The sequence below is a fragment of the Aspergillus fijiensis genome, assembly GCF_003184825.1.
Source record: "Aspergillus fijiensis CBS 313.89 unplaced genomic scaffold BO72scaffold_13, whole genome shotgun sequence".
NCBI classification, from domain to species: domain Eukaryota; kingdom Fungi; phylum Ascomycota; class Eurotiomycetes; order Eurotiales; family Aspergillaceae; genus Aspergillus; species Aspergillus fijiensis.
The window spans coordinates 671312-696578 of record NW_024468989.1 but is presented as its reverse complement, the minus strand read 5'-3'; the positions used below and the strand labels follow the sequence as shown (position 1 = coordinate 696578).

At 53.1% G+C, this 25267-nt stretch overlaps 9 protein-coding genes across 9 annotated transcripts; 6 read left to right on the top strand and 3 right to left on the bottom strand.

Moving 5' to 3' along the window:
* The first annotated feature begins 418 nt into the window (after positions 1 to 418).
* On the top strand, positions 419 to 1819 carry BO72DRAFT_425218 (uncharacterized protein). The gene is made up of 2 exons (XM_040942899.1): positions 419 to 642; positions 718 to 1819. The coding sequence occupies exons 1-2, from the start codon at positions 588 to 590 to the stop codon at positions 1554 to 1556; spliced, it is 894 nt and encodes a 297-aa protein (XP_040803550.1). The 5' UTR covers positions 419 to 587; the 3' UTR covers positions 1557 to 1819.
* Positions 1820 to 3268: 1449 nt separating this feature from the next.
* BO72DRAFT_400293 (uncharacterized protein) lies at positions 3269 to 5510 on the top strand. Its single transcript, XM_040942149.1, has 3 exons — positions 3269 to 3836; positions 3897 to 4130; positions 4205 to 5510. The coding sequence occupies exons 1-3, from the start codon at positions 3646 to 3648 to the stop codon at positions 5175 to 5177; spliced, it is 1398 nt and encodes a 465-aa protein (XP_040803549.1). The 5' UTR covers positions 3269 to 3645; the 3' UTR covers positions 5178 to 5510.
* A 136-nt stretch (positions 5511 to 5646) lies between these two features.
* On the top strand, positions 5647 to 7809 carry BO72DRAFT_505846 (MDR family MFS transporter; the record flags this gene model as incomplete). Its single annotated transcript, XM_040949205.1, has 5 exons — positions 5647 to 5817; positions 5878 to 5963; positions 6029 to 6229; positions 6310 to 6832; positions 6959 to 7809. The coding sequence occupies 5 exons, from the start codon at positions 5647 to 5649 to the stop codon at positions 7580 to 7582; spliced, it is 1605 nt and encodes a 534-aa protein (XP_040803548.1). The 3' UTR covers positions 7583 to 7809.
* A 2668-nt stretch (positions 7810 to 10477) lies between these two features.
* BO72DRAFT_476133 (putative C-14 sterol reductase) lies at positions 10478 to 12022 on the bottom strand (the record flags this gene model as incomplete). The annotated part of the gene is made up of 6 exons (XM_040947373.1): positions 11941 to 12022; positions 11578 to 11885; positions 11513 to 11524; positions 11134 to 11459; positions 10692 to 11103; positions 10478 to 10650 (listed from the first exon to the last, which is right to left on the bottom strand). Exons 1-6 carry the CDS (start codon positions 11964 to 11966, stop codon positions 10478 to 10480), a joined length of 1257 nt encoding a protein of 418 aa, XP_040803547.1. The 5' UTR covers positions 11967 to 12022.
* Positions 12023 to 12569: 547 nt separating this feature from the next.
* BO72DRAFT_476132 (phosphotransferase family protein) lies at positions 12570 to 14492 on the top strand (the record flags this gene model as incomplete). The annotated part of the gene is made up of 6 exons (XM_040947372.1): positions 12570 to 12599; positions 12656 to 12997; positions 13077 to 13298; positions 13351 to 13537; positions 13592 to 14171; positions 14252 to 14492. The coding sequence occupies 6 exons, from the start codon at positions 12570 to 12572 to the stop codon at positions 14490 to 14492; spliced, it is 1602 nt and encodes a 533-aa protein (XP_040803546.1).
* Positions 14493 to 15333: 841 nt separating this feature from the next.
* BO72DRAFT_373424 (longevity assurance proteins LAG1/LAC1) lies at positions 15334 to 16895 on the bottom strand (the record flags this gene model as incomplete). The annotated part of the gene is made up of 4 exons (XM_040941088.1): positions 15334 to 15930; positions 16002 to 16289; positions 16368 to 16681; positions 16751 to 16895. The coding sequence occupies 4 exons, from the start codon at positions 16893 to 16895 to the stop codon at positions 15334 to 15336; spliced, it is 1344 nt and encodes a 447-aa protein (XP_040803545.1).
* A 566-nt stretch (positions 16896 to 17461) lies between these two features.
* Positions 17462 to 18313, top strand: BO72DRAFT_446337 (uncharacterized protein). The gene is made up of 2 exons (XM_040944273.1): positions 17462 to 17699; positions 17790 to 18313. The coding sequence occupies exons 1-2, from the start codon at positions 17561 to 17563 to the stop codon at positions 17888 to 17890; spliced, it is 240 nt and encodes a 79-aa protein (XP_040803544.1). The 5' UTR covers positions 17462 to 17560; the 3' UTR covers positions 17891 to 18313.
* Positions 18314 to 18464: 151 nt separating this feature from the next.
* On the bottom strand, positions 18465 to 20688 carry BO72DRAFT_476130 (cytochrome P450; the record flags this gene model as incomplete). The annotated part of the gene is made up of 6 exons (XM_040947371.1): positions 18465 to 18878; positions 18996 to 19268; positions 19337 to 19470; positions 19553 to 20165; positions 20254 to 20500; positions 20578 to 20688. 6 exons carry the CDS (start codon positions 20686 to 20688, stop codon positions 18712 to 18714), a joined length of 1545 nt encoding a protein of 514 aa, XP_040803543.1. The 3' UTR covers positions 18465 to 18711.
* Positions 20689 to 21500: 812 nt separating this feature from the next.
* On the top strand, positions 21501 to 25185 carry BO72DRAFT_467061 (tetratricopeptide repeat domain-containing protein; the record flags this gene model as incomplete). Its single annotated transcript, XM_040946816.1, has 7 exons — positions 21501 to 21662; positions 21747 to 21970; positions 22040 to 22181; positions 22262 to 22488; positions 22579 to 22933; positions 22968 to 24810; positions 24917 to 25185. 7 exons carry the CDS (start codon positions 21501 to 21503, stop codon positions 25183 to 25185), a joined length of 3222 nt encoding a protein of 1073 aa, XP_040803542.1.
* Between the last annotated feature and the right edge of the window lie 82 nt (positions 25186 to 25267).

Here is a 25267-nt window from a genome sequence, read left to right as displayed (position 1 = left end):
AGAGACTATGGATATCACATGCAATAGCTTCGTCAGGTGCATCTAGTTGCCTGGTAGAGCTTCTGCGAGGCTAGTCGTGGGGAGTACAGCTGCATCTGTACTCCGGAGAACTGCAGGCTCAGGGATCCATATATTCTCGGTGGCGATGGGCCACTCGAAATCTCTGGAGTAGCTCCCTCCAGCTATTGTTGATGATTCTGAACACGGATAGAACGAAAACCAAGCCTGGAAGCTCAAAACATGCGCCTTGCTTCTATATCTGATTAGATGGTATGTTTTGTCACTTGCAGGCGGAGAGGGCAACATCATCGTATGAGTGTGCGAAGCCTAGCGCTGAGTTTGAATGCCCTTTCTGCCCAATCCGCAATTCCTGCCCTCTGAAGTTCACTCTGCACATTCGTATATGTAGCCGTCGTACCTCCTGCCTCTCCAAGTTCTCTTTCTGCCGCTGATATATTGCCGTAGCAGCTGGAGAAAGATCTTTGCATCAGGGTAGTCCGGCGCCGTGTTTTCCTGCTTCCGTTTCTCCAAGAACATATTCGCTCGTTGAAAGTCTAGTTCTGGCGCAGACACATTTCCCCCCAAACATGTGGCAGGCACTAAGGAATATCAACCTCACCAACCCGGCAGGTTCCACTGGCAGTAAGTCAATCATAACTGCTAAAACCATGGCATCGCGAGAATGTCAAGACCGATTTCTGATGTCACAACCAACAGCGTTATTATCACGCGGCCTGCCGCACCTGGTAGCGACCGACCTCGGCTGTGCCAACCGCCCAAGACACCTCGCCGAGGTGTCCAACTTGATGCGGAAGAACGGCATCCTCAAAGTGAGCCTGCAATTCGAGGACGACTCCAGCCGGTATCTCCAGCGGCTGGTCCAGGGGCTCCACGACCACTACGGCCACGGGCTGCCCATCACCCACAGTGTCTCTCGCGGCTGGTTCTGGGACGTCCGACCGAGTCGGACGACGTTCCAAACCCCGTCGCATCAGGCACGATCCGAGACCATGGAGGAGTTCCCTTGGCACACTGACTGTAGCTACGAAGACGCCCCGCCCCGCTACTTTGCCTTGCAGGTTCTCCGCGAAGACCGGTGTGGCGGGGGCACACTCTCCGTCATGAACGTCGAGAGGATCGGTTCGCTCCTTTCGCCGTCGACCTGCGCGGCGCTCCATCGGCCCGAGTTCCGCATCGCCGTGCCCCCGGAGTTTGTGAAGTGCAGCACGAAACACGACACGGTGGGCAGCCTGATGGCTGCCGACGCAGAGGGCTCGCACTGGACGATCCGCTACCGGGAGGATCTGGTCACCCCTCTGACGGCCGAGGCCGCGCTGGCGCTGCAAGAGTTAAAGGAATGTCTTCACGGACTGAGCGTGCAGGGTGAGCCGCTGCATCTGACGCCGGATACGCTCCCGCGGGGCTCGGTGATCCTCATGGATAATTTTCGGTGGCTGCATGCTCGGAACCAGGTGATGGATCCTGAGCGTCATCTGCGGAGGGTGCGGTGGGACGCGAGGCGCTTCCCGTCTAGTGTGTTGTCCCGTATTGATTGAGCCATCATCCATGCAGTGATTTTTGGGGTGGCCAACTACGTACAGTAACTGCGAATATCACGAAAGGTGGTACTGAAGGCACTAGTGCCGCCGCCGCTGCTGCTCCTCAGCATCAGCAGTTCGGAGACTTTTGGCTCTAAATCTAGGCAGTCGTTCAGGAGAAGCTTTTTACTTAGGCTGAGGTCAGGTGAGGAGAGTATTCAGTTGTCTGAAGGGGTGGAAATCCTTTTCTCCCCATCAGAAAACACGAGCACGAATATAGGAAACCGTTATTCCACAATCAGTCTCGTAGTACGGAACCAGAATGTAACTTTGCCACATCGTAATATGATACGCAGACCGTCCAGGGTTGGGGTCGACCGGGTAGCGCGGTCCGTCCCCCAGCCCGGAGCCCACTCCGGTTGATCCCGGTGATTTTGTTAGGCCTAATAATCCAGTGAGAAACGGAAAGACAAGCGAACAGAGTGGGGGGATGTATATGCAAGGGAAGGGGCATACATCTAATTCTAGTGGTGGAATTTCTTGAACACGGCTAGTTGTACGCTACCGCAAATATTTTATAGTGCAGTGGAATGTCTGTCCCTACTGTAGATTTTCCGTTCTAGGAAGCCCGCCTTCCTCTTCCCCCCGCAAAAGACGGGCCCAGACCAATGTATTTATCCACAGTAAACATTAAATAGATTGAAGGTGCTGTGTATCAATTGTTTACTACGATTGACCCCGGTGATTTTGTTAGTACAGTGGGAAGTTGCAGGGATCTGAATCCTTTGGATTCTGCCGTTCATTTCATTATTAATACTGTATCGGGCCATTCGGAGTTGATATTCATGGCTCCGCATGGCGATTCGAGAAGGCGGTGCTGTATGGAAAACTTACCGCTTCAAGGATTCAGATCCCTGCAATTCTCCACCATACTAACAAAATCACCGGGGTCAACCAGAGTATATAGTAGGCAATAGTGGATACAATGTCGAGTGTGACCTCCTTATGCACCTCAACAGTCATGTTCCTCATAACTCGCGCGGTGCCTCGGCTAATATGATAATACCTTCTCCCGGCTACAGCAAGCTACTCGTACCAATTTGCAATAACCGAATAACCCCAAGATCGTCCCATCATCAGAGTCGCTTTCTTCGCTGCTCATCGGCGAGCCCAAACCTCAAGCGAAGGCTCACCGACCCCATCCATCCTTCCAAAGCTGGATCCTTTTGTTTATTTTAAGATCTCCATTCCACGGACAGGACATTTTGTAGTGGCAAATGGGGCTGGGGAGGGGGGCGGGTATCTGGTTCTCGGCCCTTTTGGTAAGGGCACACCGCTACTAACCTAGTAATCTACCAAGTAGATCACCACTGTTGCAGACGGGACTCGATCAGTCGATTGAATGATTCAGCTGCTTTGTGGGCCCCTGAACCCTAAAGATCAGTGAACAATCTCATGTTTGTGAAAGAGAGACAAGTTATTAGAAAGAAAAAAAAAAAAAAAAAAAAGGGAAAAACGCAACGGGATATGCCAATGAGGTTGGTTGGGATATGCCAGCGACATGTAAGAAACCCCCTCCATTTGCAGGATAACAGTACACGGTACTCCGTACCGCTGACGACAATGTAGACAAAAGTGACGAGCGTATCACAGCTACGTTGCTCTTGGCGCTAAGCATCAATTGGTTAGTCTGGATTCTCAATTCAAAAGACAAGTAAATTCATTTGCCACACCGTGTCTCGCTGATATGCACGACCCACGCAAGCGCCGTTGCCAATTCTCGATGAAGCAGAGCAGTATCATCGGCCATAGCATGTTACCTAACCAAGACTAAACTCATTAAATGACGCGGAGTACGCGGAATTCCTGATCTCAGAGAAGCGAGACTAGGCAGATGATCGACACGGTCGTTTTCTGAAAGATCGAACGAGTTCGGAGCTGAGCGAAAGGCGATTCCGCAAGAGTATGGCTCAATATGGCAAAAGCGAGATTTATCATGTGATTTTCAGAGGTTGCGGTCTTTCTGGGAGGGGAGATGTGGGCGTATTCGATGTGAAGATTCGAAGCAATCTCGTTCAGACCACCTCTTCGTCGAAAATCATCCAGGATGACTACCAAGAACTTTCCACTCTCGGACGTGCTCGCGGTCGCGAAAATCCATCCGTTCTACAATTCAGATGTACTTTATCCACCGGGTCCTGAGCAGATCCGGGCTATTGTGCAGTCAGGAGTCTCTCAATCCAGGCAGACTACGAGTAGCAGTCTCGAGTCGCTGCCACTGACAACCAAGAAGAATCTGTACGTGAGCTCTTCGCCTCATTCCCCAGCAAGCTCAGTCAACCAACTCATATCTCACAGCTATCGGGTTATCGAGCGACTGACCAAGGACACGAGCCCGCACAACGAATACCGCCGCAGCGCCTATGTCAGCATCACAGGCGGTGGTTCCGGGGGTTTGCCGCTGATGTTTTTGTCGGATGCGAATGAAAACCGGCAGCACCGCGCAGCATTTGGCGATTTCCTGAGGATCTGCGGAGTGGTGAAACCGCATGATTGGATCCTGACAACGCATGCCGCGGGCTATTGGTATAGGTTCGTTTTAGCCTTCTGCGAAAGATTTAGGGATGGTAGAGCTGACCTTGGAGCTTTCCTTCACGCTTGGCTAGGTCTCTTGACCTCATGACTGAGATTCTAGAAAACGCAGGGGGGACGGTTCTCAGCGCTGGCAATTTCATGACTCCCGATGAGGTTGTACGCGCCCTTGAGCATTACCATATCAACGTCTTGACAGGCGATGGCAGTCAAGTCATTCAAATTGTCCACCGGATCGGAACCCTTCCGGCAGAGAAGCGAAAAGGGATCAGATTGACGAAAGTGATCTACACCTCTGAGCCGCTGACTGACGGTCAGAGACAATACATCCGCGCGACGCTGGGCCCGGTCAAGATATGCTCCGTCTTAGGAAGCGCAGAATCCGGGCCATACGCCCTCCATAATCCGGACCTGACCGGGGAGGCCGGGCTCACAGGCTCCATGGACTTTGTCTTTGACACCCGGAGCCTCGTGGTTGAAATCTTGCCCCCTTCCGTCGTAGAAAGTGATCCCCCGTCGGGGTTCAAGTCCCTGCCGGAAGGCCAGGAGGGAGTCCTCGTCCAGACTTCCTTGCAACGGCGGCGCAATCCCCTTGTACGTTACATCACTGGTGACCTCGCATCGGTTCACCCACTCCCCGACCTTGCGCGATCCGTGGTCCCGGAATCGGATCTTGAACACTTGCGGGTTCTCCGTTTGCGGGGTCGTGATCGTCGCTTCAGTTTCAAATGGTTTGGGGTGTACTTTGAATTCACCAACATCGAGAAGCTCATGCAGAGGGAGGACTTCGGGCTTCTGCAATGGCAGATTGTCAAAGCGACCCATGATTCATCCCCGCAGACAACGCTTGAGGTTAGGATGCTCCGGGAGGCAGCGAGTGAACGATTGATCGCTCGACAAGATCTCGTCCATGAACTGGAGACTTTCTTTTTCGTGCTGCCCGAGAATCGGCATCTGTTCCGGCTGACGTTCGTGGAAGATCTGGGTGGGTTTGAAAAGAGCGGCACGGGGAATAAAGTCATGAAATTTGTGGATCGAGCACATTAGCATCTTGCGCAACGCTCACACGTCAGGCTGTAGCCAGGATACTTACCAAGGCCGTGGGAAATGTGGTCCTGTTTTGAATGAGGAACTTTGCACTCGCCTGTTTACTGCATCTTTGTCGTGTATTAGCTACTTACAACGTGTGTCTTTCCATGCATCTAGCACGTAACTCGCCGGGGCCTCTCATCCGCCACATCTCTCTATCCGAGATTATCATTGTGATATCATTCAGCGTGTTTGATATAGTCTGAACAAGGCATTTAGAATGTCTGGTTGACAACGTGGTCTCACTAGTTCTATCGATTGCCACTAGTCGGGTTCATTGCATGTCCCAGCAATGTAGGGTTTAAGGGGTTCCTCAAAATGGTATTTATGATTGCACATCACTCGGGGCTCATATAAAGTCCGGTGTGGGAAACCTATCCTGTACTCCGTACAACCGTGTCATATTCTTCCAAGGCTCCCGGCAAGCATGACCTCAGAAAGCATCTCAGATAGAGATGCCCATGCGACAACACTCCCAGCAGAAAAGCCGGAGGCGAATGATGACTCGCAAGAAGAGGATCGTATGGAGTACCCGACAGGCGCCAAGCTTGTCATGATTCTTGTTGCCATCTTCTTGTCTTTGGTTCTCACCGGGCTGGTGTGTGCAATTCCACGGCGGTTGCCGCTCCACCAGAATTCTTACCAAGGAAAGGATTAGGACTTCAATATGATAGCGACAGCATTGCCTATCATCACCACACATTTCCAGACCATTGCCGACGCTGGCTGGTATTATTCAGCATAGTGAGTGTTCTTCCGTGTTGTCTCAAGATTGAGTAGTCAGTTGGTTTTTTAATAACGCACGTCAGCCGTTTGACCTCATGCGCCTTTCAGTTTATCTTTGGCAATCTATACCATCTTTTCTCTACCAAGTCCGTATTTCTTGCCTCGGTGCTCATTTTCGAACTGGGATCTCTACTCGCTGGGGTAGCGCCCACGTCCAGCGTGCTGATACTCGGGAGGGCAGTATCTGGCATTGGTTGCTCAGGTATCATTTCCGGAGTCCTGACGTTAGCTTTGCCTCCCTGATTTCTTCCTGTCTGATGACTTTTCTGTGCCTGTATTGCGCTCCCGCTGACTCATCGAATAGCATTATAGCGCAGTGCTTTCCTCTCCGCAAACGTCCGCTATTTACTGGTCTAGCAGCAGCCTTCGAAGGTGTATCTTCGGCTGTTGCCCCAATGCTTGGGGGAGCCTTGACTCAAAGCATCTCCTGGAGATGGTGTTTCTACATCAACCTCCCCCTCGGAGGCCTTTCCTTCCTGCTGATCCTACTGTTCTTCCAAGATCCATTGAAATCAAAGCGTAAAACGCTGCCATGGAGGGCCAAGCTTCGCCAACTTGACCTGCTCGGCGCTGGGCTTTTCATCACGTCAGTTACCTTGCCCTTATTGGCACTTCAGTGGGGAGGCACTACCTACTCCTGGGGCGACGCTCGGATCATCGTTCTCTTCGTCTTATCCGGTGTCATCCTGACTGCCTTTGTCTGGCACCAAAAGAGGAAGGGCGATCATGCTCTGCTCCCCGCCCGCGTGATGCGGTCACGAAGTGTCTTTGCCGGAGTGTGGTTCGGCCTCTGCAATAATTCGTCTTTGTCGGTGTTTGAGTATTATGTATGCGCCCCCGGCCGCTGAGGGGAGTTTCTCTTTCTCTCTCTCTCTCTCTCTCTCTCTCTCTCCCTCTCTCTCCCTCTCTCTCCCTCCCACCGACTCACTGACTAACTGTGTTTCGGAACGAAGATGCCGACCTACTTTCAAGCCGTCCACGGGGTATCTGCCACGCTATCCGGCGTGCTTTGTCTGCCGATCGTGGTGGGACTGACCTTGTCCATCCTTGTCGGAAGTTCCCTCACGAGTGCCATGGGATACTATACCCCCTTTATGATTGCCACAGCCGTCATCAGTCCGATTGCAGCGGGCTTGCTCACCACGTTGCGAGTGAAGCAGTCTCTGGTCTCGCTTATTTTCTATCAGGCTCTGCTGGGCGTTGGCACGGGCATTGGCTTCCAGGGGCCCCAAGTGGCCGTTCAGACTATCCTGCCGGTCGCCGACGCCCCGATTGGCATTGCGCTGATCATCTTCGCCCAGAACGTGGGGCCCGCAGTCTTCGTCTCAATCGCGCAGACTATCTTCACCAGTGAGCTTCTTGTCAGGCTCCGGGGAATAGTGCCGGGCCTGGACGCGCAGGCATTGACCCAGATGGGGGTTTTCGAGCTCCAGCAGCATGTTGCTCCGGCTGACAGGTCGCGAGTGGTCGAGGGGTATGATCGAGCTTTGACCACAGCATTCTTTCTGCCGGTTGGCCTGGCTTGTGCTACGATGGTTGGGGCATTGGCGATGGAGTGGAGAAGTGTAAAAAAGTGAAGCAGTCGAGGAAGAGCGCTCAGATGTGCTCGCTGACTTGAGATAGATGTGCACAATACTGATCTGTGGTTGCTCTAGACTGGCCCGCTGCTTGATCATGTTCACCGCCCGTGTCTTCGTCACCCGCATCCGATGCTCTTGATCTCTGACTGAAGTGAATAAGTCCTGCTGCGTCTTGCCCTGGCATGAAATTGGAATGATGATGAACTTGAATCTCTGTATCTAAGCAGCATTGAGAAGAAGATGAAATGAGTATCTTTTCACGGTAAGAAATAGCATCTGCGTAGCATTTTCATGATATAATATGCACAGTCAACAGTGGATACAACAGACTTCCTGTAGGCTATCTTGAAGTCCGGCTGAACTATCACTCGTCACCATTCTCAGTACGGGTTTATAGACCTGTCCAGAATTCTTTGAACCAGCAGAAGGCTTTTACGCTCTGCTTCCGGCTCGCCACTCTTCTCTATCTCTGGATATAGAGGTCACCCGACCCCCATTCGAAGGTCTTATTACTCTCGGATCCAATTACATCCTCAATTCCCATAATGCAGCAGTCTTATCAACACTCCCTTGAGATGACCTTCGAAGAGACCTCACCTCTAGATCACGAATTCGCATGTTATGGGGGCAACCAGATCCATTATCAAAGGGCTTTCACCCCGCTTGCAGCGATCCAAAAGAGCATCTGCAGATATTCGTCAACAGCTTCATGACCTTGTTTAGGATTCAGTGTATCAGTACACAGTTGTAGTTAATGGGAGAAGCAAGAGATTCCATGAATCAGTATGACTTTGCAATGGAGCATCTGTATTTGATTGCTTGTACCGAAGTTCTCTACGTTCGGCTCTGTGGACTTGGGAGCAGGTTCAGCCATGCTTATTCGGCTTGTTACGGGGACAGATAGATTGCGCTAATCAAAACGTGCCTTTGAACAAGAAGGCATGGCTGGAAAGTAACGTGCTGTGCGCGGCGATCTCGCTAAAATGGCTGGTCTCGAACGGCAGGCTGTGGGTGTGTTGGGTGTGCAGCATGGCCCAGCTGCTGCGCGAGGGGGTGGTCGGGCTCGACGCACAGGCGCACGGGGATGGTGTTCACACACGGCCCGGCCACGTCCTGCAGCGCCGCCACGCTCGTCTTAGACCGCACCAGCTGCCCCGTGGTGCTGGTTGGGTCGTTGGCAGGCGCCGTCGAGTCCGGCGCGGTGCCGCGTCTGCGTGATGCAGGACCCCCTCCAGCAGGCCTACATAGTATCTACCCGCTGGGGTAACAATCTCTTACTACTTACATCATCATATTGCGTTCTCGATCACTAATGATGAGGTTTCAGTAACCGCCTCTTACTGTAGTGGGTGAGAAAATGGCTACGTGGTCCTACTTCATCGATGCGCGAATCTCTGCATCTGGGCCGAGGCGGGTCGAACTGGCTAAATCCGTCCAGAATCCAGTGAGGGCTCACGGACTGCGGGGAGGCGGCAGTACAGTATAGCTCCTGCCATTATCACTCGGCATACCACATTCCGACTACTCAACATTCATTCCATGCCGATGGCTCCTGGTTTTTGGGGGGGGGATTCATGGTCCCCGCACAAGCGTGGTGCAATCTCTTGAAACGCGCAAGATAAAACCACAAAGACTGAGCAGAAAGACAACCCTATACAACTTTAGTCGTGGCGTTATCACATCTACTGATAACCCGTTGCCAATAGATCCTCGTGTCATATCGGCGATGTAGAAGACAGAGACCGGTGGAAGCGCTGCAACTGCAGAGGCGATCGCTCACACAATCGAAAACGTCAAGGTTCGCGCAGCTCAAAATACTGAGCTTGTTCTCACTTGTAGGCCTGGGCCCAGTCTGGAACAAAGGTCCCGCAGAACAGCAGGAACATAAAAAAGATGACGACGAGCAGCATGCCGTCTGGTGACTCTGGAACCCACTGTTTAACCGTCAGGAGAGTTCCAAGCTGGCGATAATCTAATCAACCTCCGCTGCTCTTGATTTGCTGTCGCCAGATGTTCCCTCATCTTTCAATAAGGTCAACAGAACGATTGGAAGGACTCGACCAGGACATCTTTCCAGGATTGGGGTTCAGGAACTATAACTTCAATGGCCATTACGAATATGACATGTGCATGCCAGGCATACTCCAATATATCAAAATCAATTTTATCTCTCCCTGGTACCTGTTGATACGATCTGTATTCACGGACTTGGCGATATCCACCTGATGGAAGACGACTGCCTAGTAGCAATTACCTTAATTACCCTTTTCCACAGCATGTACGGTACTAAGCAGTCTACCTTCAGCGAGATCCCTGTCCTCAGGGCACACGGCGACAAGCACGGCGAGACAAGAGTGATCTCTTTGTCTGGGTCAAGTGCGAATCTCAAGACAATGGCGTGGGGTGGCTTGATGGGCAGTCAACCTAGGTCGAATGTGGCTGGGGTTTCTCATGACTCCGCAGAAAAGCAAACATTCCTTTCTCTCCATGTCTTTCTAATTCCCAGCAGAGGTAGTACACAAAATGTAGGTTACACAGATACGAACTAATTCAGAACAAAAAAAAACATTTTTGGTGGTGAAAATCTCTTAATAAGATAGACATAATAAAAGTACTGATCATTATTAACCATAGAATATGCCGACTAGGCAATGGGTGGGATTCTACAATAACCCGCTAATTGTATTCAATAAAATATATAGACAACTTACTCTTACCCCTAAAGTTGGTGGCTACCCGGATAGTCTTGTAGACTACGTGAGGCTATTTGAGAGGAACTAAGAGCCATCGAGGTGGGCTGTGAGCGGTCTGACCGGCAAGGCCTCAGGAGGGCCACCGACACTACTGAAACGGACACCGTCAACTGCACTAGTCCTCCTCATTAGACCGTTCTCAATAAGTCCAAGGCAAGATCCTCCACCGCACCGTCCGCTTGTACGTCTTCCAATCCTCGCCATACTTCTTCGCGCACATGGCGTCGTCCCGCCGCTCGCGATGGACGAGCAAGACACCAAAATACAGCACGTAGAAGTAGGTGAAGATCATCCCCCACCCGGCTGCCGGGCCTTGCATCGCGACCCGCCCGTCCAACATCGTGCGAGACGACGATCCGGCGAGATCGTGTACCCTGCCACCCCCGTGGGCAGGCTAAAGGGCCACGCCTGCACCCAGTCGCCGAAGTAGTTGATATGCCGGGAGAGACCCCACCAGCCAGCGGTGAGAAGGCGGGTGCCGCGCCTGGTGGTGATGGACCATAGATCCCGCACGGCGGGGTGGTTGGGCTGGGTGCGGAACAGGTGTTTCTGATTGTTCGCCGCTTTGAATATGTAAATCCCGAGGACGAAGACGGCGGCAACCACGAGGATTCGTGGCTCGCCGAGATGCACGGGGAAGGCCGCGAGGTAACGAGCTTGGGTCGAGTAGAGGAAGGGGACCCAGACTAGGTCGCCGAAGGCAAGCATGAAGCCCATCCCGTCGGTCGTGATATCCATCATCGTCAAGATGGATGACTCGTTGTACTGGCTGCTGAGGACGTAGTATGCCTACACGGCGGTCGTGAACACGATGCTGTCGGAGAGGTATCCATAGTTGCGGTCCTGTTGAGCGATGAATGACAGGTCAAGCGGGATCCAAACAGTCAGACCGGGACAGACTTCACACCACGTCTTGATGTCGACTTCTCCAATCAGAGGCAGGGTAACCCGGGGGTTGAGCTCCCGGCCGATGTACAAATCGTAGATGAGGTTGCCTGTCATGCCGCCGGCAGCTAGCTCTCGAAAGTCGCGGTTGGGATACTTGGTGTCGACGGTGAAACTGTTGACGTAGAGAAAGACCGATAAGGCGTATGAGATGAGTACGTTTGCCGTCAGGGGAACTCGACCCCTTGGAGGAATGTGCCTGCCGCGCAGATAGAGAGAATAACCACACTGGCCGAGAACGCTATGCCGTCCGTTAGCTTGCGTTGACCCTAAAGATTTGGAAGGTGTCGATACCATTGAATCGATACTGAAGGGGGCGATCATGGTGCATCAACTTGGTTCCATGAACCTCTTTTGCAGGAAGGATCTTCCAAAGGGAACGACCGAAGACATAGTAGGCGACAGTGACCAGCGTCACTTTCCAGGAGAGGAAATTCGACAGACCGATATTCAGTAGATTAGCGTCGGCTTTCAGCTTTGCCCAGGTCAAGTCGCGAGGTTGCAGAAGTGATGGCATTGGGCAGCCAGACACGTCGTTGCAAGCGAATGTGAACGCGTAGAGCAGGACGGGCAGGCCAAAGGTGATGGCTGCGGCACCCAGACTATGAAAGCGTAAGCAGAAGTCAAGGCCCAAGGAAGCAGGAGCAAGTTTCTTACGGTCCGCCGAACTCATATTCGACCATTCTTTTTTCGTTGTGATATTCCGCCGTGGGGGGGTTCCGGTGACGGGGACAGTGGATTGATTCAGAGTTTCTAAAGATCTGGGGATCGTCTGGTGGGGAGAGATGCGCGATTTAAGGGGCTGTTTGTAAGGCCCGGCAGGTATCGACCGGTAAATGCTCCACGCTCGGCTGCACTTCCCTCATAATCAGGCCACTACATTTTGAAAATAACGGTATCGTTAGGTATGAAAACAATCCTCTGTAAATGGAAGGCCGGGCCGGGCCGCTGTAACGGATACTATATGTACTTATAAGTGCGGAGTACGGCTAGGTGCTCAATTTTCAGAATAGCTGCCGTTCAACGCCAAGGCCTGTTCCTAAGAGAAACTTGATGGACCGTGGAATCATTGACACGCTTTCGCGAAGATTGATATTATCACTAGTATCTACTACTATATGTTCCAGCATGAGGCACGGCACCCAGTCAGCCCGGGGCAAACTTCACAGCATGCCGAAGTGATGACTAATACCCAAGAAGACCGCCTACATAACCGAAAATAAAGTTACGCACGCCTCCTGCGATATGATAATCTTCCAATGATCATCCGATAGTTTGCTATAATCATGCCTATAATCTCGCGCATGTTAAACGGGGTTCGGAGTAGTTCGCCAGGGTTGTCGAGAGAGACCACCCTACTACCCATCTCAAGCCGACGACGTTATTTTATCAACACCCTCAGCTTCGGATGGCTAATATTGTCGGAGATCCGCAGGATTTCTTTAGATATACGAGTGGACGATGGGTCTGGGATGAAAGGCAGCAACTCCAAGAGAGGTATCGCGAATTCGATATACTTGAGATGCAGAAGGTTGCTATGGATTCATCATCTTCTGGGTCCTGTGTGCGTATGGCCAATTTAGGAGAAGGGTCATACAACAAGTCGTTCAAGCTTACCATGGGCAATGGGAAGACAGTTGTTGCCCGAGTTCCAAATCCGAATGCTGGGCCGGCTTTTTTGACCACAGCGTCCGAGGTTGCCACAATGGACTTTGTGAGTAAATCTTACCATCGATCGTGTTCAATGATCCATATCTACATTTGCATCTTAGTGATCTGACATAACGTTCTAGTTAAGAACCATACTGGGTCTTCCAGTCCCCAAAGTTCTTGCGTGGAATTCTGCAGTCGACTCTACGAACCGTGTAGGGGCTGAGTACATCATCATGGAGTATGCCCCTGGTAAGAATCTCGCAGATGTTTGGACAGACATGGACCTTGAATGCAAGGTGCGGACGATGGAGGATATAGTGACCATCCAACACAAATTTCTATCGTTAAAATTCTCCGAATATGTTTATCCCTATGGTTCAAGGCGCAAAAATCTCTTGTACCTTCTAACTTGAGAGCAGACATGGTTGCCTTTTCTACAGGAAAAACGCACCGCCTGGATCTCACCCCGCAATAGTCGAAGGAGGCAACTTGTCGCATGAACTTAAGCAGAGAATTGCTGAGAGGTTTTCTATCGGGCCGATAGTGAACACGGCATTCTGGAGTCAAGGGCGAGGCGATGTGGATATCTATCGTGGACCATGTACGCCTGTTCCAGCAATTTCCCGTCGCCGATCAAGCTGATAGCTGTATACAGGGGCTTCTGCGGTTGGCTACATACAGGCTTCTGCCCTTCGAGAGATAGCTTGGATTCAGAAGCATGCGACCCCGCGTTCTCCGAATGATCCGTTATTCGTTTCCCACAGCCAGAATGATCCTGCCGAGCACGTTTCTCTTATTCAGAGGTATCTATCTATTACTCCTCATCTGATTCCACAGGAAGAGGGTATTCTAGGGTCATTCTTATGGCACCCGGACCTTCGCACTCCTAATATCTTTGTCGACGATAGCGGTCATATTACTAGCATCATTGACTGGCAAAGCGCATCGGCTGGACCTTTGTTCCTAGAAGGCCGTCGTCCTCATTTTCTCGATTATAACGGCGACTTGATACTCGAACTACCTGAAGACTTCAAGCAACTGGACGCAAATGCGCAAAGTGCTGTTAAGGGCACGGTCACCAACTCGATCCTACTATATCTCTACGAGAAATATAGAACCGAAAGAAACCCACTTCTGAGCAGAGTGTTCCAGTATCCAAGTGGCAAGACACTAACCGATCCAATCCGCTTTGTCCGGAATACATGGGATGGAGATATTACCCCACTACGAGAGTCGTTGATAAGGATATAGAAGTAAGTTGTCAGCAAATCCTGCGTAGTTGACGAATTGTGCTTACTGAACACAATTTTTGAAGGAAGTGGAGGAATCCACTAGGCCACGCGGTTGAGTGCCCCATCGACTTTTCTCCTGAAGAGATCCGCAAACATTACGAGGATAGTGAAGGCTGGAATGAAGTACAAGACTTTTGGGAACGGCTTATCGGGGATCATAAGCCGGGATGGCTGGACCTCACATGCAACCTACGATCAAGCTATGTCCATCTATTCTCAGATCCACGCAGAAACAACCCCCCCCCCTCTAGCCACGAGGTATAATACTGGAGGAATGTACAAGTTCATTTCTGTGCGACGATTGCTCTAGAAAACAAATTTTTGGTTGGTTTCCCACAGACGAAATGAGATTTGCGTACAGCTTAGACAGGATTGTCAATGTATGCCTGCCGTGACTGAGGTGGCCTCCATTGCTGTTGAGATATCCGCTGCGGAAGCTGTCGAATCCTCCCGCGAGATGTGAGTTTCCGCATAGAAAAAGGCTTTTCTTCACTCAGATATTTTGAAACCACCGGGAGGAGATGGAGGTATCGGAGCCATAATCGCTCTTCCTTTAAATCTAACTTTATTTTTAAATCTAAATATAATAAGGGAGACGATTTCCAAATACATACGATCACCAAACGTTTTGTGCAGTTGTTGGCGATGAGGGTAGAGAATGAGCCTGTCTGGATGGTTTCTGATGGACGGCGACAATGCAATGCAATGTGCAATGCAATGTCGGAAACCTCAGGCAGCAGGTTTTACGCTAGATGGTGCGTCGACGGAAATTGCGGAAGCGTGGCAGAAGGAAGCTGCTGGTTACGAAGTCACGGAGTAGTAGGTAAGGTATAAAAGATCATTTAGTGCAGCACACATACTCGCCAGTTTCCGGATTCTTCGTTTCCTCTCATGTATATCATAACGCCATTTGGAAGACATCCGCCTACGATGCAGCTATCGTCTACCCCGTAAACACCGATCCTCATGCAGGCCACTGCATGAACAAGAGATTTCATACCCGAACAGTAAAAACACCGGACTTTGCGCAGGGGAATCGACCAGGCCCCAACAGGATGCTTTTAATATTCAGCCTCCTTGGGAAAAGAGAAGGAAGATAGCCACATCAATCCACCTGTTTCTCGCACCCAATCCGACTCAGCAACTCCTTCCGATCAAAGCTGACGCCGGATGAGCTCGCCGTTCGTCGACTCCCGGCCGCCCTGCGCTTCCACCCTGATGACGGGGATGGGGACGGCTTTACCATCTCGTTCTCATCCTCCTCCACATCCATCTCGGCTTCCTCCTCATCATCATCACTCCGAATATCATCCGCCCCAATTCCCTGCACAACCCGCACCGCCACCTTGACGATCAACACGAACCACAGCACCGTCAGCAGCTGCAGGAACCCTAGGGCCCCCAGAAACCCCCACCGGATTCCATCGCTGTAGCAGATGGGGCCCGTGGGGTCGTAAAATGGTGTCCAAAGATGAGACCAGCCCCGTACAGGGAGAGGCGTCGGTCCACGGAGCGAGTCCTGGGCGCCACTGGCAGGAACGTGGTAGCACCCCTCCGCAATCGTCTCGGGCATGTACTTCCAGATCCCCCACATGGTGAGCAGGTAGCAGACATGGCGAGCCAGGAACCACGCGAGCATGAATACGCCGAAGAGAATGTCGCGGGCGGTGGTGTAGCCGAGGTATTTGAGGCATTTAGCGAGCTGTTTCTGAGGATAAGTCTATCTTCCTCTCTCGCTGTGTGGAGAAAGGGCGAGAGGATAGAAAAACTCACCGGGAAAAAGATGTCCACCACATCCATCAGGATGAGCACCAGGTTGGCCACCCGGGTGAGATGCAAGGCATACGCGGTGGAAATCAGCACGACCGTCACCAGGTGGTGGGCGAGCATCTGCCAGTGGTCCTTGCGACGGGCCTCGATGTTCAGGACGAGGATCTGCTGCAGCCAGAACGCCCATTGGCCCAGGATGTAGACCTTGGTGAGGCCCGGGAGGTCGCGCGTGGGCCAGTCGGTGAACATCTCGCGGAGGTTGAGGTAGTACTTGGAGGTGCCGTAGATGTACTAGTGGGTGATAGTTAGGAAAGATTTTGCGCGTCTTCTTGGGAGGGATGAGGATGTCATAGCGGGAATCGCACGTACCAGACCCAGCGTCCAGAAGACCGAGTAGTAGCACAACAGCCACGCCTGCTCGGAGAATCGCGTGATATCCTTCCTCTTGGAGATCCCCCATTGTGTCGCTAGCGGTGCGAGGATATACTTCATGATCCCCGCGCGGAGGCCCGTGTAGAGCACCACGCAGAACCCAAGGAAGTAAAAGTCCCCGTTGCCGATGGCATATTGCCCGGTGTTTGGGTTGTAGTGCGATGGTGAGAAGAATTTGGATGTGTGTTGGCGTGCGCGGGGGACGAACAGGTGGGTGACGACGAGGAGGGCGAGGAGATTGAGGGGGATCTCTGGGGGGGCATGTTTAGTTCATGAGGCGCAGACGGTGAGCATCAGACACAACGTGGAGTACCACCCACCAATTTGATGATCGAGCAGCCAGTTGGCTAGATTCTTGGGGCGTCGTGGGGGTTTCCGCTTGAGTAACCGTTTAACGAGGTTGTCCCTGCACAATGATTGGGATTGCGGGGAAAGTGTGGAAGGCTCGGAGAATGGCGCCCTCATCGCAGGCGCGTGCTCTAGAGCGTCCTGGGCGGTGTGGCACTCGCTCATGACGAGATCCAGCTGCAGCTGATGCAGCTCGAGTGCTATGTGGTGACTGAGAAACGGAGGTAGCTAGATCGATTACATAGACGAGTTAGGAGCAACTGTGTTGACGCCCTTGATGACCGGGGGCTGATTGACGTGTCCAGATGGAGAAAAAGTCAATAGACTAGACCCGTCTCCTTCCATTGAACGGCATCAATGAGTGCGGCATTCATGCCAGCCGCCTATTGGTCACGTGATACTTCTTTGTCTCCCTCTTTCGGGCTTGTTGTTTTTGTTGTTGTTGTTGTGGTGGTGGTGGTGGTTGCTGTTGCTATGCGCGGTGGTCTGGATCCCGGGCCATGATCATGGATCCATCGGGATGTAAAAGGACCAGCCCAAAGGGGGAAAGGATCAATAGAAATCCCGGATATTAGCCGGACCCACCCGATCAAGCTAGCGTATCCCGTGACCCACATAGTCGTCGATCACGCCGGATGCAGTGGGTCATTCTGTATGCGGTGCGGGACAGTACTGTGGAGTGACCTACTTAATCTGATGATCGGATCTACCTACCTACTTATACCTACATCCATGATAGTATTTACAACTGCTTAGCAAACAACCCTCCCGACCAGTTCCACATGGATCCCTCCCCTCCAGCTTCGCTGCTGGCTTGCCTCCTTGACGACACTGACATCTGGACGGGAACTATCGTGGCATTTACGATCGTCATCGTCTTGATCTCCATTTATCAAGCCCAGCCCTCTGGGCCGGCATACGGTATGTCATGGTTTCCCTTGCATAGTCCCCACATTTTGTATCTTTATCATGTTCAAAGGCCCCAGACTAATCCCGTGTGGCCTACTCCAGCTCTCGCACGACCAGCACGCGCATTTCATCCCCCATCGGGAGCAAACAAGCCAGAAGGTTCTGCAAGGCAACTCTCCATTCTTGACCTCGAAGTTTGCTAAAAAGGAGGCTTGTTTGGGGGGAGTGGAGACCCGGCCAGATACAGGAGTGGCTAACAACAACAACATCCTTTCGGTGTTTGACGCTGTTCGGGTACTATCTATCCTATCAACGTGGCAATGAATAAAGATGAAGAGACAGGCCCGCGTCTCAGGTACTGGGCCCCTTGAGGGCATACCGATGCCAGTACCTCCGGGGTGGGGTGAGAGGGACTGAACGGCAGGAGACCAGCAAAAAGCAGCTTCCATTTGCTATTGCCACCACCACCCCCGAGCATTATCATCCTTGGTCTTGTGCTTGGAATGGGAAGCTGCAGTTTGAGGTGTAGGAGTTGGCCTTTGTTTGTATATATTATGCCTAAGCGGAGCTGTTTCTAGGTGGTTTGCCTTGAATAAAAGAAGGTTGAGAAGGGAGGGAGGGGAGGGGATAAATAGTCGATCTGGCGTGGAGACATGAGCGTGATCGAGTCGCTGTCAGAGAATTGGGGAATGAGAGATTCATTCGATTGGAAAAGGTTTTTCGCATTATCAGTCTGGATCAATCATCAATCCGCATGCCGAGCGGTTCCCCGCTGCCAGCCACATTCCAGCATCTATCAATCTGCAGGATGATCATGTGGAATTGGCCCGCTTTGGCACCCGCATCCAGCAGACTACAATCAGTTCCCCGATGTTCTCTAAGTACAGTCACCCAAAAACAACACAGTTGACTCTCCGCAAAACATCACCCACCGACTCTATCTGAAGGGTGAGCAAGAAAATAAGAAAGAAAGAAAGAAAGAAAGAAAGCCCCGTGGCCACTGAGAGTCACCCCGGTCAGCACCTCAATCGAGCTGCACCTTACACCCCTCCGCACTCGAGACGACGAGCGTGAGGGTCTGCGGTTCCTGGCCGGGCGTCACATCCGCCGCATCGGGTGCCTTGCGGAGGTTCGGGAACGCCTGGATCAGTCGGATCAGCCCGAACGAGGCCTCGGTGAGAGCAAAGTCTTCTGTCATTTCATCAATGATATGGTATCATCAGCCCAAGACCCTTCTCCAGGTGTATCGATCTATCGATCTGAGGGAGGAAAGGTAGGGGCCCAAGGGGGGGCAGGGGGGACGCTCACTTCCCAGACATATCCGTGGTCCACCATGAAACGGCATGAAGGCGAACCCGAGATTCTTCAATTTGGGCCCCGCCCACCGCTCAGGTCGGAACACCTCCGCGTCAGGTCCGTAGATCTCCTGGCTGCGGTGCATGTGGTAGGCCGAGAATCCCACGCCGGTGCCTTTGGGGATGAGCAGGGGCGAGTCGCCGGCGGGCCCGCCGCCGCGGGGGAGGTAGGTGGTTCGTCGGGCGAGGCGCACATTCACGGGGATCTGAGTGTATAGGCGGTTGGCTGTAGCGGATTAGGGGTTAGCCCTGCTAGTGAGGGTGACGGGAAGAAATGGAGGGGGCATTACGCACTTTCATTGAGAACGTATCGCAGGTACGTCATCTTGTTGATATGGCCTCGCGTCAACTGCTTTTCACCCTTGGTGGTCGAATGGATTTCCTGGCGAAGACGCTCAAGGGATGCTGGGTGGCGGACTAATTGATAACTTTGAAGGTGAACTCATGAGCGAGAAGATCGTTTCGAAGGCGAGCATATCAGGGGAAAGGTGGAAAGCGTCATCCACTTACCAAGCCCACGACATCAGACAAGCCGTCGTATCTCGACCCGCGATCAACACATTCAGGAGCTGATCCCGCACCAGCTCGGGGCTCCGGAGCTCCTTCAGGAGATCGAGGATGAATGGATGGCGCGTGGCCGCCTTCTCCTCTCCGTTCGCTCGCATATCATCCAGCGCATGGCTCACGTAGTGGGTGGCATACTGGCGGATCACCCCGCAGGCGTCCCGATAGGCTCGGGGATTGTACGCCCAGCACCAGTCCGCCAGCCGCATCCGCATGGCCGAGATCAGCGAGGTGTAGTCGAAGGCGTGGGCAAACCGGGCGTGATCGCTCGGTGCCAGGCCCCCGGCGGACGCCTCCCCGAAAATGAGCAAGATGGTGGTGGCCAAGGTGAATTGGAAAAAGGCCGGCTGCAGGTCCACGATGTCCCCGCGGCACGACCGCAGGGTGGCGAGGAGGTCGTCGATCGGACGGTCAAAGATCTCGGTGTCTTGACTTTGGATGCGGGCGAACTGTCGCCGAAGAAGCTGGCGCGAATGCTTCCAGGCGAGGCCGTCTTGGGTGAAGATGCCTGTGCCGATCATGGGCAGCAGTCCATCCCGGCTATTTCCGAGTTCCCAGTCTAGGAAAAAACAAAGCATTAATGGTGAATTCGATGATTTCTCGGTTGGGGGTGAACTGGGAAATTCCATGCCAGGACTTCAACATACCGTCAAACCGCGTCTGCAACATGGACTCCAGGTTCCTGGGATCCATCGTAAAGTAGCCCACGCGACCCAGCAGCCGGATCTCGAAAGTCTGGCCGACCCGGAATCGCTGGAAATAGTCGGCTTGGTAGGCCAGTAGCTTGCCACGCGCGAGAGCATCATATTGGCTCTTGAACACATCGAGGCCCAGAGGCCACTTGTAGGGCAATCTCCGCTGGATGGGCTGGCATCCATGCTGTCGACCAAAGAGCTCATCGGCCTGGAGAGAGTCGGGGTGAGTTCGAGGAGCGCTGATGGGAAATGGCACCAGAAAGCCCGGTTACATACTTCATACTGGCGACGTCTCCTCAGATAGAAAATAATCCACCAGGGCAGGGAGAGGGTGAGAACAAGGTGCCATAGCCTCAGATCAATGAGGTCCCATTGAATTGTGTCCATAGCGAATTTCGAAAAGAAACAATGTATGCACGGGAGGAGAAAGCTGTAGCTGAAGCGGCTCGAAGAAGATGGGGAGGATAGAGATATCGAAGAGACAGACAGACCCAACATTGCTCGGAGCTCTAAACAAAGAAGTCTCGTGTTTTGATTCCATGAGCTTCGTTGTTCCTGAGAAACATGGACCCTCAAAGCCAAAGGTCGGGCTGTCAACTCAATATCCCGTGGCTACTCTGCAATTTCCTGGTACTCGGAAACATCCGCACCGTTACCCTTGGGTCAGGCAGTGCATTCTTTGTAGTCTCTGTCTGTCTGTCTGTCTGCTTCCTTTCAATCCAAAGCATCAGACAGTATTCTCCTCATGAATTATCATGAGAGACTCAGGGGGGAGGAGGGCGATCAAATTTCTCTTTCTCCCCCTGATCGACCCATCAGAAAGCCATGATACAAATAATGTTTTAGCCATCGTATGCCTGCAAAGGGTTACAAACCAATGGGGGCAATTTAGCACCGCGGATGGAGGACTAGGGCTTGAAGGCAATGCTGGAATAGCCCAGTGACTGGACGGGTATCAGAGCCACCCACCGGGAAAAAGCAAAAGGAAAGCCTCGATGTTCGGTACACTTAAATCATAGTCTCAGGCCATCGCATAAGCCCTGTAGTTAACTAGTTGATGGTGATAATGAGATGACTAATCGCGTTGAAGACTTCGCGATGCCCCCCCTTAACTGCCACGACTACCTCATTGATATGTTGTCAGTGAAGGCGCTTGTTCCGAATATTCTCCAGAGCCCGATTGTCCTGCAGGAAAATCCATGGATCCCTTCTCGATTCTCGTTGGAAGTGCAGGACTGGCGGATGTCTCCTTTCGCATCATCTCCTATCTTGCCACGATCCGAAGCGCATCTGCCAAGATCCAGGATGAACTCACCATTCTGAGCCAGGAGATCTCATCACTGATTGCGGTCAACGAGACGGTCGAGAACTGCTGGCATTCCTGGCATGACCCGAATAGCTTCGACACCTCGGCCAACGACGAGGCTCATGTCACCGACGTCTAGAGGAATCTCGCCATGCTCTTGCAGCAAAGCAAAGGCCATGTCGAGCAGCTGGAAACCTTACTCAATGCAGTCATTGGCAGCAATGGCCCCCAGGTGGCTGGCAAGCTGGATGGGTTGAGGAAGACGATCCGAAAACAAGGCCGCGATGGGGAAATCATGCAGCTACGCCAGCGCATCGCCAATCATCAGGCTGGCATCCAGATCTTGTTGAATGCACTAACTCTGTGTGTCTCCAAAAGGCTGGCCCTTAACTCTAGAACCCCCCCCACCTTCCCCCCGCTGACTTGCTGCAGTGCCTCCACGCTCAAGTCGCATACCGCCAGGGACCGTGCCGTCGGCAACTTGTCCGAGAACCTGCGGCGTCAGAACACCAAAATGCAGATTAGGCTCAATAGCCTACGCCGGGAACTTCGAGGGGGACGCAATTCGGACAGTGTAGGTGATGTCATGGGATAGACTACCCTCGATATAGAACGTAGAATCACCTGCTTACTGAATCACTCACCAAATACTAGCTCTGCAGCTCGCTTGGGTGCGCCGACGCGGTAGCATCGTTGATCCGCTTCAACGAGCATTTCGACATGCCCCAGAATGTGAGCAGTTATTACACAGGCCGCCACAAGGAGCTAGAACAGTTGAAAGCGACGCTCAACGTCGGCCTCACCCCGGAACATCAAGGATATCAGAAGCGATTCGTCATTTATGGTCTTGGAGGTTCGGGAAAGACCCAATTTTGCTGCAAGTTCGCTTAGGACAATCGAGAGCAGTAAGTACTAGTCCTTGGCCGCGGTGAGAGAGGCATAGGACTTATCCCGAGAGTTCCCTTTTTCAGTTTCTGGGGTGTCTTCTGGGTCGATGGAAGCTCCTATGCAAACATCCAACACTCCTATGCGCGGATTGCCCGGATCGGCGGCGTGGAAGCGAACGAGAACGCAGCCAAAGCGTGGCTGTCCAGCTTACAGCAGCCCTGGCTCCTGCTCATTGACAATGCCGACGACCCCGAGATGGACGTGGTGCGCTGCCTTCCGGCCGGAGAACGAGGGGTGATACTGATCACCACGCGCAACCCGACCAGCAAGCAATACGGAACGGAAGGCTCTCGATTTTTCCACTTCGATCAACTCGAGACGCAGGAAGCGAGCGACCTCCTGCTGGCGGCCGCCGTCTGCCCGCGCCCCTGGGGGGTTGTCCACCAGACAATACGCCGACCGGATTGCCCAGATCTTGGGCTACTTGCCTCTGGCCCTGATTCACGCCGGGAAAGCCATCTTGGATCAGCTGTGCTCGCTGACCGACTATCCTGAGTACTATGAACGCACCTGGAATCGGGTCCGCCGGTCGCGAAGTACTCGGACTCGTTCGCGTGCACGCGAGGCGAATGACCATGGGGATGCATCCTCCAATCTGAGAGTGTATTCATCGTACGAGATGATCTACGTGGGCCTCGAATCCAGAAGCGATCAGCGATCTCGGGATGCGCTGGATCTGCTGAGGATGTTCTCCTTCTACTGGGAGAACATTGAGTATGATCTGGTCAGAGCCGCGGCCACAAACCCTCAGCAAGAACGAGAAGAGACTCAAGCGCGGCGCGAGCAGACGATTCAGCAACAGCAACCACTATCATCCCTGCTTCCGGGGCCCAGGGCTAGGACGTGGGCTTGGATAGCAGGACCTTACCAGTGGATCGCCACCATGGCCGACCGGCGGACCAGACCGAGTGCGACTCTGCCGGATCTCCTGCGCGACGAGGATGACCAGCCCTTCGACGAAGATCGGCTACGGGGCGCGCTGTCGCTCCTGGTTCGTCTGGGCATGGTGACCCTTCACGAGGAAAACAACAGTTATTGGATGCACCCGATGGTGCATACCTGGGTGCGACAGCGGCCCGAAACCAGCACCGCCGAGCAGGCCCTCTGGTGCCAAGCAGCCGCGACCGCTCTGGCGCAGTCGATCTGCTTCCACGCTCCACGGGGGTCCACGGCGCAGGATGAGAGGCATAAGCGCCAGGTCTATCCCCACGTGGAGCATGTGCGCAAGTGCCAAGCGGAGGTGGAGGCCCGGCTTGCCGAGAATCAGAGACGCGGGCGTCGGCCGTGGCACCAGACGATGTACCTCTGCCTTCTGCCTCCGCAACAAGGGTTAAGGAGGCCTCACCAGGCAGTAGAAGTCGCCAAGTTCAGCTTGGTCTACCTTCAGTGTGGGCAATATGCCCAAGCCGAGGAGCTGCAGCGTCAAGTTAAGGAGTACATCTTCGCCAGATCCGGTCCCGAGTCTGAACACGGGATCACGATTGCTCGGTTGCTGTCCAAGACCTACGCTCTGCAGACCCGCAATAACGAGGCAAGAGCCCTGCAATATCGGGTGCTGAACGCGGCCGTCCGCTTCTATGGTCCCGATCATCCCCTCACGTTGCAGATCATGGATGACCTTGGCGCCATTTGTCTGGCAGGCAGCCGGCTCCAGGAGGCTTATTGCCTCCACCAAGCAGTCGTCCGCAAGCTATCCCAGCTGGACGGGTTTGGACCCCAGCATGAGACGACGTGCGCGGCCGTCCAGAGCCTGGCCCATGTCGAACATCGGTATCTGGAGCATGAGAAGGCGTTCGAGCTGCAGTCTCGGGCCTACGAGGGACTGCGAAGGATCCTAGGCCCCACGCATCCCCAGACATTGGAGGCTCAAGATAACCTGGCGAGCAGCTACGGGTTTCTAGGCGAAGCGCACCTGCCCCTCGCGCTGCAGCTGAGCGAGGAGGTTCTGCAGATCCGCACCCAGACCCTGGGCCGGGAACACCCCTTGACCCTCCAATCGACACTCACCGTGGCCAAAATCCAGACCGCGATGGATCGGTTCGCAGAGGCCGAGCAATTGTTCCTCGACGGGCTGCCCGTCGCCGAGAGGAATCTGGGCCCGAACCACCTCGGGACCCTGGCGGCTCGGACGTGGCTCGGGCATCTGTACTGGCGTCAAGAACGACATTCGGAGGCGCAGGCCATCTGGATCGATGTCATCTCCAAACAGAGATATGAGCAGTCCAGGCGTGCGGATGGGGAACATACGGATCGCAGTAAGTGCATGCATGCTCTTTGTCTCTCTCTCTCCATGTCCCGAGATTCCCTCTCTGCTCTCAACCCTGATTATGGCCGCACAGTAACAAACCCTGCTCAATCCAGTCCAAGCCATGTGGTTTCTCCTCCACTCCTATGAGGATCAAGGGCGGGTGGATGATGCCCTACAGATCTCGGAGGAGATCACCCAGCTACTGTATGACTTTGGCGGAGAAGGTCTGGGCCCGAAGCACAAACTCTGGGGTCATCTGCAGAAGAAGAGGGAAAGTTTACTGCGGTGGAAGAGACTGGGCAGCAGGCCTGATGTTGATGGTGGTGGTGGTGGTGGTACCCCAGTTCGGCTGAAGAAGGTGGTGAAGGACTTTACCTTCTGACACCCTATCTTTTTGGAATAAAGGGTTTCAGTTGTGTGGTTAAGGAGTTTTGTACACTGCCAACAGAGTCTTGATGGTGATT

Coding starts and splice junctions, on each gene's coding strand:
- BO72DRAFT_400293 (XM_040942149.1), top strand. CDS start 3,646: ATGACTACCAAGAACTTTCCACTCTCGGACGTGCTCGCGGTCGCGAAA. Junction 3,837..3,896: donor CTGACAACCAAGAAGAATCT/GTACGTGAGCTC, acceptor CATATCTCACAG/CTATCGGGTTATCGAGCGAC. Junction 4,131..4,204: donor GCCGCGGGCTATTGGTATAG/GTTCGTTTTAGC, acceptor ACGCTTGGCTAG/GTCTCTTGACCTCATGACTG.
- BO72DRAFT_425218 (XM_040942899.1), top strand. CDS start 588: ATGTGGCAGGCACTAAGGAATATCAACCTCACCAACCCGGCAGGTTCC. Junction 643..717: donor CCCGGCAGGTTCCACTGGCA/GTAAGTCAATCA, acceptor CACAACCAACAG/CGTTATTATCACGCGGCCTG.
- BO72DRAFT_446337 (XM_040944273.1), top strand. CDS start 17,561: ATGGATCCCTCCCCTCCAGCTTCGCTGCTGGCTTGCCTCCTTGACGAC. Junction 17,700..17,789: donor GCCCTCTGGGCCGGCATACG/GTATGTCATGGT, acceptor GGCCTACTCCAG/CTCTCGCACGACCAGCACGC.